Source organism: Mustelus asterias, chromosome 23, assembly GCF_964213995.1.
Source record: "Mustelus asterias chromosome 23, sMusAst1.hap1.1, whole genome shotgun sequence".
Lineage (NCBI taxonomy): Eukaryota > Metazoa > Chordata > Chondrichthyes > Carcharhiniformes > Triakidae > Mustelus > Mustelus asterias.
Window position 1 is genome coordinate 27,392,634 of NC_135823.1, and position 17,301 is coordinate 27,409,934.

Genomic DNA, 17,301 nt, shown 5'->3' on the forward strand with positions numbered 1-17,301 from the left:
TAAGAGGCCAAGGAGAGAGTGTTATGAAGACGTTTGTAAATCTTTTAGCCCTGAATTTCCATGGAATTCTCCTTATATTCAGCTGTAATTTTGATGGGAGATCAGCAGAATCCCTGGAGAAATTGGGTACAAGGCTATTTTAAGCCTCATAATGAGTGATTTGAATTGAATAACAATGTACTTTGGAATCGTGTAACAGCAGTTGACATGAAGAGGTGCTGATTTCATTTTTAACAGTTGCAGTTTTTGCTGTACTGGCAGAGAGGTTTATTCACCGTTTCTTTGACAAGACAAAGACATCGTTGACATCTACTGACGGATTCTTTGGGTTAGTTGATGAACTGTCTGAAACTTTGAAATGGAAAATGATTGCTTTCAGTTTTAAGTGGTTGTGTGGAAGCTACTTATTGAGTTCATGGCAGATTCTGGCTCGGGGTTCGCCCCTGAAATTTGCCTTCCTACTAGATGCTGAAAATTCTAAGACTTTGTTGTTACTTCAAAATTTGTCCCTGCTGAAACAATTGTGATCTGACACCACAGTCAAGAAATTTTAAACCAAAATATAAAGTCTCCTAAAACAAATTTTCATCCATTTTATTGACATATTGGACAGTATTTTCTCAAAAATAGGCAGAGTGGTGCAGCGGGTGGGAGAAAAAGCGTGGAAGCCATCAGCCCCCAAAAGTGGCTTTTCCCACATCATTCAGCTCATAGTTTTAAAAGAGGTATTCCAGTACAAGAATTTAAAAATAAAAACCCCCATTTCAGCTCAAGATGACTGCTTATGAGAATTCCTCGGCTGAGAAAGTGTCTAGCTGGTATCATCAAGGCTTGCATTGTGGAATATTATTATTGGCACAGATGCTGGTGGTAAGAATTGGGAAAATCAGTCTAGGTTTGCATCCCTGATCACCATCAGTAACCATGTTAGGAAGCACATGTACATGCAGGTAGCATTTGAGGTTGTGATTGTTCTGTTGATGGCCAGGCTCAGCACATGAGTAAAATGCACAAGAGCAGCTTTGACATTTTTATCATCTTCTTCTCATGCAGTTCCTTGGATCAAGGTTGTTTCGTTTCCACTCATGTTCCAAGACTTTTGAGATGACTGATAAGTCCAATGCACAATCTGCAGACTCTGTGGGTGGAATTTTCCCTTTCCGCCCACCACGGGAATCGTAGCAGGCGGGCGGAGGCGGTGGGGTATGCAAAGGTCCATTGACCTCGGGCAGGATTATCTGGTCTTGGGGCGAGCATGGCCAGAAAATCCCGCCTTATGTGTTGCAGGTGGTGTTTGAAGGATTGGGTAGGTGGGTTGTTTTGAGTTTTGTGCACTCCCCCTAACTTCATCTCTGCACGTTCCTGACAAAGTTTCTTGACGTGCTTGGTGCCCCTCCAGATGAGCCATTTTACCCTATCACAAGTCAGGGGCTCCAGTGAGTCAGCAGGGATGCTTTGAGGACATCCCTAAAGAGTTTCCACTGTCCTTCTCGGAGTCTCCTGCCGTGACAAAGTTCCAAGTAGAGCAGTTGCTTCAGGAGTCTGGTTTCGGGCTACATTATACTCCAATGTGAGCCATCAACTTCAGGGAACAAGGGGGAGAAAATTGGGGAGGGAGAGAGGGAGTTTACAATAAACACCCATGGAATCATTGTTCAAACAAGAATGGCTTGGATTATTTTATTAATTTCAATATTTGCCCTGCAGATATTTTAAACAAAGAAGAATATTTACAGAAACAGAGGTCTGAACCAATTATCTTCTCCAGAGAAAAACATTTAAACACCTTTGAATGTGTCATGCCTGCTAACATCAAAGCTGTAACTGCCAAGGTAAAAACTCTCCCTTTTAATTTTTTGTTATATTTGTTGCAGATGTGGCTAATAAAAAAGTGTTTGTTTTGCAATGGCAAGAGCCCCCGACATACTGCCAAGAATCGTAACTGGAATAAAACAGCTTGTATTTATATTGTGCCTTTAAAATGATAAGAAGTTCCAAGGTGCCTTACTAGAGCATTATCAAACGGAAGTAGACACCAACCACATTAGGAGATGTTCAGAGAGATAACCAAAACTTGAGTATTGCTGAAAAAGACATTTTGTTGAAACTTTCCATCTTGCACTCATCAGGACAATTGCAAGAATACCAATGTCAGCGGAAACAACAAGTTTGTGAGAAGAGAGTGCTGATTGGTTGGCAATTGGGTGGGCTAAGGGGAGATTTGATACAAGTGTTTTAAGTTATGAGGGGTTTTTGTAAGAGCAGATGGGGAACAACTGTTTCCAGTAGCGGGCAGGTTAGTAACCAGAGAACACAGATTAAGTGAATGGCAAAAAATGAGGAGAACTAAAGGTGATTTTTTTTTTTATGGAGGGAGATGTGATGACCCAAAATTCACTTTCCGAAATGTAGTGAAGGCAAATTTAATCGTAACTTACGCGAATTGGAAAAATACTTGAAATTGCAGGGCTGGAGGGAAAGCACATTTAAGTGGGATGAAATGAACAGCTGGCATAGATATAAGGAGCAGAATGACTTGTGTGCTTTACAATTTTATATTCTAATTGCAGGAAAGCAGTTACTGCTTTATCTTTGTCCAACTTTAGCGGAAGAACAACTTGGACTGAGATAACAATAAATAACATCTTAAAATCTTAACCAGAGCACAGAGGTTGAGGGCTAGAGGGGGAGAGTTTTCAGCATGGGTCCACAGGTGATGAGAAGCTTGTTGATGATGACAGGTGAAGGGAGGGAGGAAATATACAGGAGGGGAGAAATTCAGATGGCAGTGGTAGAGAAGTGTGCAAGTTAATGAATAGCTTTTAGATACAAGGCTGAAACTTGTAACTTGTAAAAGGATTTGGTGGTCAGAAGCCAATGTAGATCAGCAATGCTGGATATGGTATAAAGCAAGACTTGGAGTTTTGGAGGGGCTAAAGTTAACAAAAGTTGGAGGATAGAAGACCAACCAGGAGGGCATTGGAGCAATCAAGTCTGGAGGTGCCAAAGGTAGAAGTGAGGGTATCTTTACTTGTACTTCTGCACAAATTGTTTGCGCTTACAATAAATTATTGGCAGCCATTATTACAATTCTCATAGAGACTGATAACTTTTCAACAGAGCTGTGAATTTCCCAGTGAGGAATTGTCAGCCATTGACAGACAGAATCGCATGACAAGATTCCATATTTTAAGACTTTTACTGTAATGAACAAACTAAAATCAACATAGAGTAAACATTACTTAATAGGCCAATAATATATTAAACAACAGAAAATGTACTTCCCTATTAACTAATTGACACAACCGAAAATGCTTTACACCACATGTATATGTTACACCACGCTTTCAGCAGATATGTAGCTTGTGGGTTAAGAAACAAACACCTCCAGCTTTTCATCAGATTCAATTCTTGGAAGCAATGTACACCGTGAGAAGGACAGTGTAGAACTTCAAAAGGACAAAGGCAGGTTTGTGGCGTGAACAGATAGATGGCAGAAGAAGTTCAATGTGGGGAAGTGCGAGGGTGATGCATTTTGGTCAGAAGAATAAGGACCGGCAATATAAAATAAGGGGTACAATTCTTAAGGGGGTGCAGGACCAGCGGGATCTGGAGGTATGTGTGCATGAATCATTGAAGGTAGCAGGACAGATGGAGAGAGCTGTTAATTTAGCATACAGTATAGTATCTTTCATTAAGAGGGGCAAAGAGTACAAAATAAAGGTTATGCTGAACTTATACAAGACATTAGATTAGACCTCAGCTCAAGTACTGTGCCCAGCTCTAGTCGCCACTCAATAGGAAGGATGTGAATGTATTGGAAAAAGTGCGGAACTTTACAAGTATGGTTCCAGGGATGAGAAACTTCAGTTATGAGGATAGATTGGAGAGGTTTTCCTTGGAGAGAAGAGGCTAAGATGAGATTTGATAGACATGTTCAAAATCATGAGGGGATTGGATAGAGATAATAGAGAGAAACTGTTCTCGCTTGTATATGGATCGAGAATGAGGAGGTCCAAATTCAAAGTAATTTGCAAAAATAACAAATGTGATGTGAGAAAAAACATTTTCAGGTAACGAGTGGTTCAGGTCTGGAATACACTGCCTGGAAGTGTGGTGGAGGCAAGTTCAATCGAGGCATTCAAGAGGGAATTAGATAATTATTTAAATAGAAACAATGTGCGAGGGTATGAGAGAAGATGGACAAGAATAGCACTAAGTCATAATGCTCATTTGGAGAGCTCATGCAAACATGATGGGTCAAATGACCTCCTTCTGCATTGTTACAATTTTGTGATTTTCATTGCTACACCAGGGCAACTCTTCCAGTATTCTTTGAAAGTCCCTCTACTCAAGTGTCTGAACTGACTTCAGCAGCAAAGGCAACCTCTGACAACTCTTTGGTCCTTAAATCTCTACAAGTCCTCACTCTTCAAACAGGGAATGTGTTCTCACTTGCGTTTTGCTTGCTGGTTAACAAAAAAACAATATTTTCTTCTGCTTTTTAACAATATTTATTCATTTATTGTCACAAGTAGGCTTACATTAACAAAGCAATGAAGTTATTGTGAAAATTCCCCAGTTGCCACACTCCAGCACCTGTTTGGGTACACTGAGGGGAATTTAGCATGGCCAATGCACCTAACCAGCATGTCTTGCGGAATGTGGAAGGGAACCGGAGCACTCGGAGGAAACCCACGCAGACATGGGGAGAACGTGCAAACTCCGCACAGACAGTGACCCAAACCGGGAATTGAAGCCGGGTCCCTGGTGCTGTGAGGCAGCAGTGCTAACCACTGTGCCACCGTTGGCACAGCAGCAGTTTTTTTCTTTCCCTCTCTGGGTTTTTCAGAGTCTGAGAATCGGTGTCCAGAAAGACTAACTGCCCTCCTTTGCATCAAGATGAATTTCTACAGATTTTGGCCTGGGCCTTTTTCTCCAAATCTCATTGGCTGAAGCAGAGCTCAATATGTTTTTACTGTCTCCCATTCTAGGACATTCTATTCTACCATAAATTAAGGGAAACAGTTTAAAGCATAACTGCCTCCTCACGTCTTGCATTCATAACACCGTGCCTTCAGCTAGCTAAGCCTCATGCTCTTTCAATTCACTAGTTAAACCCCTCCATCTCTCCGCCTCACTCTCCTCCTTTAAATCCTTCTCAAAGGCCACCCCTTTCAAGTAGCTTTTGGTTACTCATGCCAATACCACCTCCTTGGTGAGGTGTCCATTTTGTTCCTTACATCTTGAAAGCACTTTGGGATTCTTCTTTTCAATGTTAAAGGCCCTCTATCTTGCAAGTTGTTGTTGCTGCACAATATTGTTGCACATGATCATCAAAAAACGGTTGCTACAATTATTGAGATAATTGAAATTAGTAGTGGGGAATTCAATATTTTACCCTTAAAGGGCAGCAATCACACCTATATTTGGGATAAATGGTCTGAGCATGCTTGGATGAAATGTATTTTTTCATTGTTCTGATGCATCTGTCAAGCTGGTGAGAATGGTGGCCAGAAGAATAAATCTGTCAGCCCATTTTAGTTGGTTGCACCCTCAAACCTGAGTCCGAAGGTTATGGCTTCTATTCTGAAATCTGAGCTTTATGATGGAGTGCCACACAATTGAGAATGATATACTTTGATGAGACATTCTATAAGAGTCCCGCCATGCCTGATCTTTCTGATGGAGATGCTGTGCCTTTCTATTGAAAGAACAGCAACTTCTCCAGGTTTCTGGACCGGAACTCTCCCCTCACACCAATGAACAAATCATTCACTTGTTGCTGCTGGGGGGATCTTGTTGTGCAGTCAGCTCTACCATATTCACCGACATAACAAGTGTCACTTGTACCAAATTGATTGTGCTTTGAGGCAGGTAACATGCTTTAAGAAATGCAAGTTAGCAATGGATCAAAGATTGGGTTGATGTGGAATCTCAAAGAAATGCAAGCAAATATTTCTCCAGAGATAAAAATAACATGCAACACGGTAGCACAGTGGTTAGCACTGCTGCTTCACAGCTCCAGGGACCTGGGTTCGATTCCCGGCTTGGGTCACTGTCTGTGTGGAGTTTGCACGTTCTCCTCGTGTCTGCATGGGTTTCCTCCGGGTGCTCCGGTTTAGAACATAGAACATAGAAAGCCACAGCACAAACAGGCCCTTCGGCCCACAAGTTTCCTCCCACAGTCCAAAGACGTGTGGGTTAGGTTGATTGGCCATGCTAAAAATTGCCCTTAGTGTCCTGAGATGCATAGGTTAGAGGGATTAGTTGGGTAAATATGTAGGGATATGGGAGGAGGGCCTGGGTGGGATTGTGGTCGGTGCAGACTCGAAGGGCCGAATGGCCTCTTTCTGTACTGTAGGGTTTCTATGATTTCTATGATTTCTAATTCTATGATTTCTATGATGAATAGCTTCACTGATTTTTTTCTTACTGAATACTGATTTACCCACTCCACCACCCCATTTTTTCTTCTGTCATTATAGTAGAATTAACTTAAGTAAACAATGATTTTCAATCTAGATGTAATGCTGAATTTTTGCATTCCTTTTACATCAGTGGAACTGTGAGTGCAGTCATTCAACAGAAGCATGGATCAGCAGAATACATCCTGGAAAGATTTCTTTTCTGTTCCTCTCCCTCTCCTCTGCCCATCAAATTAGAGTGAAAAGTGACTCCAATTCCCTGTAATTCCAGCTATTGCTCAATTTGAAAATGTTTTGTGCTGTCAGTTTGTGTCCAGGGGTTGTTGGGAATGAGCCAGTGCAAACTCGCCTAAATCTTTAATCGATGACTGTTTATTTCAACCGATTCTGATCACAATGATAAAAGGAAGGGATGCAAGTCAAGGAGTCCCAAGTGCATTAACTTGTTAATCAAATGTCAGGTTCAATCAATTAGCATCCATTATCTGTGTTAAGGTTTAATTTCCCTAAGCATCAATTTTGACGTCTATCAAAATGGCTGCCAGCAGCGTGATTTTCAATCAACAAGTTTGGCATGGGGCGGTTCTGGGGGGAGCACTCCAATTAAAACTCTCTTTTTCATCCTGAAATTGAATTTATAGGACTAAACTCTCAGTAAAATTTAGACTCTTCTGAAAATTAAACCTCCATTTATTTTTACAACTAACAGCATATTTTTGTTTATAGAAATATGGTGAAACATAGGATAGTCTGGATCAAATAAGTTTATTTGCGAGGAAAAGATCATTAGAATGGAAATTGCCTGAGATACGTATATTTTGAAACAAAACTAGCAGCAGGTTGTTAAATGATAATAATGGCTCTATGAGGACCTTATCTTGAGTCAGGCTTGTGTGGAGTGGAAATGCTGGCACAAACCAATTGGGCCAAATGGCCTGATTGTGGGCTGTAAATTGAATATGATTATAGGTAATCCACTGAGAAAATCTATTCTCTCTGCTCAGTTCTTCTCAATAATCTGAGTTCTCTCCTGACTTGCCCTCCATCCTTAATGTCTGCCTCCACACTAGCTTATTCCATTTTGAAATATACACTCAATCCTACTGCCTGAGACCAATTTCACCCCCAAAGTGGGTGATAGCCAATCAGCAGCCTGTTTTGCACCTTGCTCCATTAATTTTGGCAAACAAGATAGTGCAGGGAACATAGTACCATGAAACATAATTGTTAACCTCTTCATCGTTCCCCAGTTGTTGTTCTGAAGAAACTCTTTACAAATTGCACAAATCTCTTTCCAAATCACTTCTTTCTGTTTTCCCCCCGCTCCACCCACCCACCCCCCCACACCCCCCCGCCCTCCACCCACCCCCCACCCGTTTGACTTTTTCCTTTCTTTTTTTTGTGTCTCTCCCCACTTAACTCTTTATTTTAATCTTTCTCTTGGCTTTCTTGCTCTTACTCCCTCTCTCCTCTCTCGGCCTCTTTCTCTCTCCACTCTCTCTACTCCCTTTCATTCCATGGTGCACCTCGTTATGAATGATGGACAATATAGACATGGGTGCTGGTTCCAAATGGCACTAACTTGTTATAAACTTTGATATTGTTCAGTGTAAGAAAGGACACAGTAAATTAAAATGACATGTTCAGAATTCACTTCTTTTAGTTATTTCAAAGATAGAAAACAGGTTTGGTTTTAAATATAAAACTGAAGGGACAGTGGTAAAGGACACAAAATAAGACCTCCTTTGGCATTACTGAAGTTAATCAGACATGCAACATATGCAAGCTGCCTCAGTCCATAGCCATGGATGTCTTACTATCCATAAATGCCACTTTGTGCCATCAATGCTTAAATTGAAAGACACACAATCCTTGGTGCTATACCAGTTAAATGATGCCTCATGTGTTACTCAGCCTCATAGATGTGCAAAGAAGATCCCTGGTTTATGTCACATCAACTCATCCCTGTTGTTGGGCCACACTATGGATGGAATTTTCTGTTCCAGAGACTAAGTCGGAGTGACTTCCGCTGCAGACCAGGCAGCTGAGCACACACAACTGTTCAACTCCTTAATTGTGCAGCCATGAGGATCATGCCCTTCCCAGCCGTCACCTCATAGGCTCCAACGTCTGGGTATCAGAGTTGAACAGCATCTGGACAGCCATTCAACTTTTGCGCTCTGCTGCTTGGCTTTCCTTCCTTTCCCCCTCTCCCCAACCCCGCTCCCTAGTCCTGCCTCGATCTCACCCTTCCCCTATGCCCAGCCTTGGCACAGCTTGTGCGACAGGCAACTGATGTCTCTCAATGACAGTGCGAAAGGCAGGCGAAAGCAGCGTCCACTGGTGGCACAGTGGTTAGCACTATTGCCTCACAGCACCAGGGACCAGGTTTGATTCCCGGCTTGGGTCCCTGTCTGTGTGGAGTTTGCACGTTCTCCCCATGTCTGAGTGGGTTTCCTCCGGGTGCTCCAGTTTCCTCCCACAGTCTGAAAGAAATGCTGGTTAGGTGCATTGACCCGAACAGGCGCCGGAGTGTGGCGCCTAGGGGAATTTCATGGTAACTTCATTGCCGTGTTAATGTAAACCTTGTGACTAATGAATAAACTTAAAAAAAACTTTTGACCTGAATGTCCAGAAAGAAATCGACCTCTCCAGGTGTACACCATTCATGTACACAATCAGTGAACAGAACATTCTGAATTCCTGCAGGCTGGGTGTTAAATTTGGCGCGGGGGTAGAAAACGAGGTGTGTTAGGCTTTTAATGAGCATTCATGAGATGCAAATGATGTTTCCAATGCAGATCTGCAGACCTCTTGACCAGCCTTTAACCTGCCAGGAATGCCAGGAGAACAAGATTCCAAAGGAATTGCAGGCGGGAGTGGAAAACTTTCCCCAATATGTCCTTGACATTCCTTAGTTACCCAGGTGTTAAAATGACTTGTTACCTACTGCTGCTAACCATCCCCAGCAGCCTGGCAGACAAGTGGCCACTTGTAAACTTTGAATAAAGACGTAATCAATTTCGGCTGTGGTGCCTTGCAACCCTCAACCCACCAACCCTCCCTGCACCATCGCTCCTGCCCCTATCAAATAGCCTCCCAACACTCACTAATCTGACTGGCTCACAAACTATGGCCACTGGAAAATTTGTCAAATAAGCCAGTATTTGTCATCATCTTTAGGAGTAGTGCGAAGAAGATTAGGAGATAAACTGAAAATGAGCATGAAACAATGTAATTTGAATGTGTGCTATGCTTTTGGGACCTCCTGTATTAATTTCTTCAAAGGTCTAATCTTCAGCCTACTTGTATTATCCGACATGTAGAACACCACTTTCAATTTGATGTTTGTGGCTGACATAACTCCCATCCGTCCCTTTTCCCTACGTTTGAGGATGTGTTTTTTGAGATTCAGTTGTGATAGCAGAGGGATGAGAGCTGGTTGGTATGATGTTCATTCAAATTGTCTTTCTCTTTTCCTTCCCTAATATAGAATAAACATTGTTTACTGGAAGCTGGACTGAGTTGCACAAGAGATTTAATTAAGAAGGACATCTATCCAATTATAATTGTCATTAGAGTCTGTGAGAAGAACATCAAACGATTCAGGTACTGTCTGATCCTTTCCACATTGGTGCCTTTAATTAGTTAAAGCTGCCATTTCCAATCAATGTTGCCAAATTAAACTTGCCTTGTTACACAGGGAGGGGCTAAAAATGCTTCGCGGCTATTATAAAAAGGATTCCTTACATCTTCCTGTTAAAAGTCTCAGTTTCAACTTTCAACAATTCAAAATTTAATTGAGCACCCTAGGCAAGGAATGATACATGAACAGAGCACAAGTTGGAGATCGGGGCATTGTGCTGAAGCTTTGATTCTCTGATCTAGACCCTTTTTAAATTCAGCACGCCTGCTGCAAGGGCAGTATGGGATTATTTTGATTGAAGGTACCGAAGCCCTGTTTTAACTTAGGATGAGAATTTGACGTGTGGGGAGATGTTGTCGGGGTGACAGGCCCCCATGAAGTAATCGACATGAAGCATGGGCAATTTTAACTCATGGGCCTTCACTTTAAAATGACTGATGAGCAACCTCCCAAAAGTGTACCACAACATGCAGCTCACTCACAATTTTTACCACTACTACCGAGGTCTACTTAAAGCAGAAATGTGCTTCTTAGAGTGAGGTAGCCTCGCGATGACGAGTCCCCCTCCTGCCAACCCCACCCCTAGATTCAGAATGGCACCCTGGAAGAGGTCTAAGTGGAGGCGGTGAGGAAAGGCCCAAATGAAACATCTGTGTTAAGTAGTATCTGAAAGGGTTGGTGGCACCAGCATCATCCCAGAACCTCAGCTCAATGCAGAATGCAGTTTGCTGACCTCTCGGGAGCAACAAGGGTGAGTTGCAAGTGTGCATTCAGTGTGGGCAGCACATGAAAAAAGCCAGCCATGCTGCAAAGCCCCCAAATCTCCCCTATTGACCATTGAGTTTAATGGGGAAGGTGATGTCCTGTGAGGGTTCATACTCAACAGATTATAATAGCATTCACTGAAAGTAAAGGAGATAAAATAATTAGTGTGGTTTGCACAATCATGCTGAAGTTTCACCAAAATAGTGCCCAGGTCATAGGAACACAGTATCAAAATTTCCAGGTGGCACACTAACGTGGTTAACCATGAAGGGAAACTGTGTGCAATGCAAGGAGCACGATTTAGTGGATTAGGCAGCAAGGCACTGAATTAAATTCAATGCAGAGAAATTGAGATAATATTTTCTGGAGAAAGTATAGGAAAGGAAGTACAAATTAAGAAGTGAAACTTTAAAAGGATCAGAAGGACAAAGCCATGAATATTGAGGTATAGTCATTTTTATAAGCAGGAGGATTCTTTTAAAGACAAAGGACAGAAATAAATAGGAACTTAAATATAAAGAGATAATTCTAAGGGCAGAATTCTCCCATTTTGAGACTAACACCGAAAACTTCTGTTCGTGGCCTGGATTCTCCAACTCGCTGAAAGAGAATGGAGCCTTGGCTGGAACGCCAAATTCTCTGTTCTCACTTGCAGCCGGGCAGGTACGGATGAGATCGGGGAATCCCGCTCTAAGTGTGGTGACTAATGGCTCCGGGGTCGTCTGTCCCACTGGCCAGAATGGCGAGCTCCCATGCCAGATTCTGCACTTTGAACCTCATTAATAATGCACAGGCAAATTCCCTTTCAAGTTCACCTGGCTGTCATCAGCTGGTGGGTTCAAAGGTCATGATGTGGAGATGCCGGCGTTGGACTGGGGTAAACACAGTAAGAGTTTTAACAACACCAGGTTAAAGTCCAACAGGTTTATTTGGTAGCAAATGCCATTAGCTTTCACATGAGGACGGCCTAAACCGGGATCTTGGGTTTATGTCACACTATCAGTAACCCCCACAGCTTGTCTCCTGGACTTGCAGAATCTCACTGGCTGTCCTGCCTGGAGACAATACACATCTCTTTAACCTGTGCTTAATGCTCCCTCCACTCACATTGTCTGTATCTTTAAGACCTGGTTGGCTGTAGAGATTCGCATTCTAATCAGTATTCTGTAACTTGATTTTGTGTCTCTGTGCCCTGTTTGAGAGCAGATTTCCACTCCATCTGACGAAGGAGCAGCGCTCCGAAAGCTAATGGCATTTAGAAACATAGAAAAACTACAGCACAAACAGGCCCTTCGGCACACAAGTTGTGCCGAACACATCCCTACCTTCGAGACCTACCTATAACCCTCCATCCCATTAAGCTCCATGTACTCATCCAGGAGTCTCTTAAAAGACCCTATTGAGTTCGCCTCCACCACCACTGACGGCAGCCGATTCCACTCGCCCACCACCCTCTGTGTGAAAAACTTACCCCTAACATCTCCCCTGTACCTATCCCCCAGCACCTTAAACCTGTGTCCTCTCGTAGCAGACATTTCCACCCTGGGAAAAAGCCTCTGAGAGTCCACCCGATCTATGCCTCTCAACATCTTATACACATCTATTAGGTCTCCTCTCATCCTTCGTCTCTCCAAATTCTCCAAATTTGCTACCAAATAAACCTGTTGGACTTTAACCTGGTGTTGTTAAAACTCTTACTGGGTTCAAAGGTCCCAGAAACCATATTTAAATACCAGTGCAGAGCACTCATTTCGCTCTCTCCAGCCCACCTGTCTTCACCGGACTGTGCAGCATCCCCTACCAGTAAACAATGTGGTATCCCTTTGACTTCCTGTTTGTGAGCTTTTCGTGCATACTTGGGCTGGATCCAGCTTCCCTCACCTCGTTCTTCCCTCTGCCTTCCATTGTTTGACTTCTTCATCGACTTCCTTGCCCTTCTGCCTGTCATCGTGAACCTTTGCCCTTCCCCACCTCCTTGCACAGCCCTCCTTCCATATTGCCCCCACTTGCCTTCGACAGGCCCGCCCACCTCCTTCCCCACCCCCAACCATCCCCCGGATCCATCACGCACTTCAGCCCAGTACAAAATTAGGACCTTCTGTTCCGGTGCCTGTATTACCCTGCCATTGGGAGAATTGCAACATGGTTTTATTCCTGTGTGTTTCTGATGTTTTGGCTCCCGCTAGATTCTCCACTCCTGCCCACCACGAAATCTGCCATGGGCAGAATAAGAGAATTCCCACAGAGTGCTGGTTGAGGCAAGAAAACCGGTGTGTGGCTTGCAGGCTGGAGAAAATCCAGCACTGTATGCAGAAAAATCTGCAAGTGTTGCCCACAATGTCATGTAGCCGGTGGAGCCGGAAAAAGTCGGCAGCCAGGAATGCCGAGATCAGGGTATCTCCGATCTCCAATAGAAAAGACAGGAACAACACCCTCCCACTCCCCTCGCCCAAGGACATGGAAATCTCCCCCCCCCCCCCCCCCCCGCCCCTGGCCCGGCCCCCAAATGCATAAGGGGAGCCCCACAATAGAGCTCTTGATTGGGCCATCACCCCCTTCCCCCAGCATTGCCCCGCTGGGAGCAGCGCTAGGGGGCAATGCCAGGGTACTACCCAGGCATGTCTCTCCCCCCCCCAGGGGTTATACTTACCATTGCACATCCAGCAGGTTCCATTCACCTAGTTCCCGTTTTTTAAAAAGTCAGAAACCTCGCCGACGTAATGTCACGTCAGTGAGGGGGGAATTCCTAGTGTGGGGGGGACGATATGGTGGGGCAGCCCGCTAATTTATATGTCAATGTATTGAAATGAGGTTCCAACCTTCCTGGGCGCGAACCTCGTTAGGTTACCGGTAGGGGCGGGGAGATTGGGAAAATGAGATCTCACCTGCGAAGTTCACGTTTTCTGAGTCCGATATTTTCCGATCTCGGCGAATGGTGGAGCAAAACCGCGGTATAAGTCTTTTGAATCACTGGGTGGGATCTTCTGTCCCCCCCTCCCCTTCCCCCCGCCTTCCAGGTGTGTTTTAAAGAACAAAGAACAGTACAGCACAGGAAACAGGCCCTTCGGCCCTCCAAGCCTGTGCCGCTCCTTGGTCCAACTAGACCAATCGTTTGTATCCCTCCATTCCCAGGCTGCTCATGTGACTATCCAGATAAGTCTTAAACGATGTCAGCGTGCCTGCCTCCACCACCCTACTTGGCAGCGCATTCCAGGCCCCCACCACCCTCTGTGTAAAAAAACGTCCCTCTGATGTCTGAGTTATACTTCGCCCCTCTCAGCTTGAGCCCGTGACCCCTCGTGATCGTCACCTCCGACCTGGGAAAAAGCTTCCCACTGTTCACCCTATCTATACCCTTCATAATCTTGTACACCTCTATTAGATCTCCCCTCATTCTCCGTCTTTCCAAGGAGAACAACCCCAGTCTACCCAATCTCTCCTCATAGCTAAGACCCTCCATACCAGGCAACATCCTGGTAAACCTTCTCTGCACTCTCTCTAATGCCTCCACGTCCTTCTGGTAGTGCGGCGACCAGAACTGGATGCAGTACTCCAAATGTGGCCTAACCAGCGTTCTATACAGCTGCATCATCAGACTCCAGCTTTTATACTCATTTTGCGGTGGCGGAGACGGCTCGCCAATGGTGGGATCTTGCAGTCCCAGTGGAAACAACCAGAACATCCCAGCCAATGTTTAGGCTCAGTGGAGGTCAGAAAATTGTGGGTTGAACACAAACCTGGGATGATACTTCCGTGCCTTAATTATATGGGGGGGCGGAATTGAGAAAACGGTCTGTTTCTTGGGAAAGTGAAGCTTGAGAGGACAACTGATAGAGGTGTTCGGAATGACAGAGAGTTATAGCAAGTTAAATGGGGAAGAGCTACTTCATTGCTCAATAACTAGAAGGCATAAAGTTACGAACATTACCAAAAGAAGGAAGGGAAAGAGTATATATTTACTTTATAATGCAAAAAGTTGTTGAATATGAAAATCCCTACAGGATAAAGAAGTAGGAGCAGAATCCAGAATAGCTTTAAAAAGGAAAATGGATAAATAATTGAAAAAGAAAAGAATTAAAGGTTGCAATAAAAGGGGCAGAGTAATGGGAATAAGTGACTAGCTCTTTCCGAGAGTTATCACAATGGGATGGGCCAGATGGCCTCCTTCTGTGCTGTAAAGTCCAATGATGCAATGGTAGGTCAGAAATAGGCACCTTGGAGAAAGGTGAAGGTGTAACCCTAAACTTTCCTGCAATTCTCATGACTTTAATAATTATATCCTTAAAATCATGTTAAGTGTTTATAATCATAAAAGTTACAAATTTCTGTGTTGAAGGCTATATTACTGACCTTACTAATACATCTATTGATTAATTGCTTAGTCTCACAATTAAGACTGACTAGTTATCTAGTTTGGCTCTTGAAATGGCTTCTTAGCACAAAATGGTCTCTGACCATGTTAATGTTTATAATGCTAAATAACATTGATTCAGACTACAAAATGATAGTCACACTTAAACTATTGATTTTTCAAACTTCCAACACTACATTTTCTAGACCATCTTAAAATGTTGTCATGTTGTGCTGGTGACACTGAAATAAGATTTTTGACATTTATAAAGAGGTGAATGTACCTAAATTACAGGAGACTGCCAGCAAAGCCAGACAGTGGTGAGGAAGAGTTCCTGAAGATCTGTCGTTCGAATGAGAGTGAGCTGGAGTCTCTCCCCTGCTTGTACACAACGGTGGAAGCTGATGCATGGGGCAACATTAAGGAGCTCATCAAAATCATCAAAGAAAAAATAATTGAGGAGCAGAGGAAGACTGTCTGGATCGACCAGGACCAACTCTAGAGTTTTACTGAGTTACTGCAGGATTTGACCCAGTGTTAAATCCCCTGCCATTCATGGACTTGCAAACTGTAAGCCAGTCTTGCAGGGGAGACACCCAGCTGACGTTTTTTGTGACATTTGGGTGATTGTCCCTAGATGGTCAGATAGCTCCGTTTAAACTAATGCTCAGAACAATACTGAGTGCAAATGAAAACTTGCAGTTTGAAAGATGAACGACGCAATGGAAATGCGCTTTCAGATCAGTGGCTTCCCAAAGCCTACTCGAGGTGTGGACGGAGGTGACTGTGGTCATGCATCGCTTGTTAAGAGAGGATGCCACTGAGAGAATTCTCATGTTTAATGCTTTTCCTGTTCCTCTAGCTTACACAGTTGCAAGTTCCAGTTAAGTCTGGGGTTCTTGACTGCACTCACAGCCAAGAAAGGCGATCAGCCTTTTGATCCATCGGACCTTACCACTCTGGCAACTCAGTCATCCAGTATCTCATCCAATTATGATACTACAAAGAGATCAAGGGATTATATCTGTGTAGAATGTGCTACTCTAAGAAGAGCTAGGGTGAGTGGAGAACTACACTGGTAATCTCACCCAACAATGCATTCCTGCTGTTGGTGAATCACGGTTACAAGAGATTCCAGAAGAAGTTGTATCCTGTGCCCTAAACTCCAGACAAAAAGTAGAGCCATAGAGATTTACAGCATGGAAACAGGCCCTTTGGCCCAACTTGCCCATGCCACCCCTTTTTTTTTAAACGACTAAGCTAGTCCCAATTGCCTGCGTTTGGCCCATATCCTTCTATACCCATTTTACCCATCCAAGTAACATTGGAGTGGGGGATATTTATTTCTAAGCCAGCAGGCTTACGATGTTACTATACCAGAAACATCAAGAGAATCTCCTCTTGTGTGAATTATAATCTTTGTAATGGAGAGGAATTGGAGAAGTCAGGGAAGGAAAAGTACTTGAAAAAATTATGGGTTAGAATGTCCATGCAGGTTCCCTGATCTCCCACTGGAAGGAGGGCAGAAATCCCACAGCACAAATAGTATTCCCATTTCTTTGGAGTTTTCACCAAGAGAGATTAGAAGAAGTCAGTTGTCAAAATTGAGATTATCCATTCAGCTGCCTTACGCATTTTCTTACAAAATAGAAGCAGAATTAGGGCCTCTCAGCCCTCAAGCCAGCTCCATCATTCAATAAGATCATGGCTTATCAAGAATGCATCTACCTCTGCCTTAAAAATATTTAAAGACTCTGCTTCCACTGCCTTTTCATGAAGAGAGTTCCAAAGACTGAGGGCCCTCAGAGAAAGATTTCTCCTCATCTTTGAATTAAATGGGTGACACCCTATTTTTAAATAGTCACTCCTGCTTCTAGATTCTCCCACAAGAAGAAACAGCCTTTCCACATCCACCGTATTATGACTTCTCAGGACTTTGTATGTTTTAATAAAGTTGCCTCCTATTCTTCTAAACTCCAGTGGATATAAGCCTAGCCCATCCAACCGTTCCTCATACAGCCCACCCACTCCAGTTCTTAGTCCAGTCAACCTTCTCTGAATTGCTTCCAAAGCATTTACATCCTTAAGGAAGGTGGCCAATACTGCACACA

At 43.6% G+C, this 17,301-nt stretch overlaps 1 protein-coding gene across 3 annotated transcripts in view; it reads left to right on the forward strand.

The window, feature by feature from the left end:
* Positions 1–15,802, forward strand: part of card11 (caspase recruitment domain family, member 11) — a 242,858-nt gene extending 227,056 nt beyond the window's left edge. For all 3 annotated transcript variants that reach the window (XM_078240160.1, XM_078240159.1, XM_078240161.1), the window contains 3 exons: positions 1,708–1,832; positions 9,922–10,037; positions 15,485–15,802. In XM_078240160.1, the coding sequence (XP_078096286.1) occupies positions 1,708–1,832; positions 9,922–10,037; positions 15,485–15,692 (449 nt within the window). In that variant the 3' untranslated portion in view covers positions 15,693–15,802. The remainder of the gene's footprint in view (positions 1–1,707; positions 1,833–9,921; positions 10,038–15,484) is intronic.
* Positions 15,803–17,301: the final 1,499 nt, after the last annotated feature.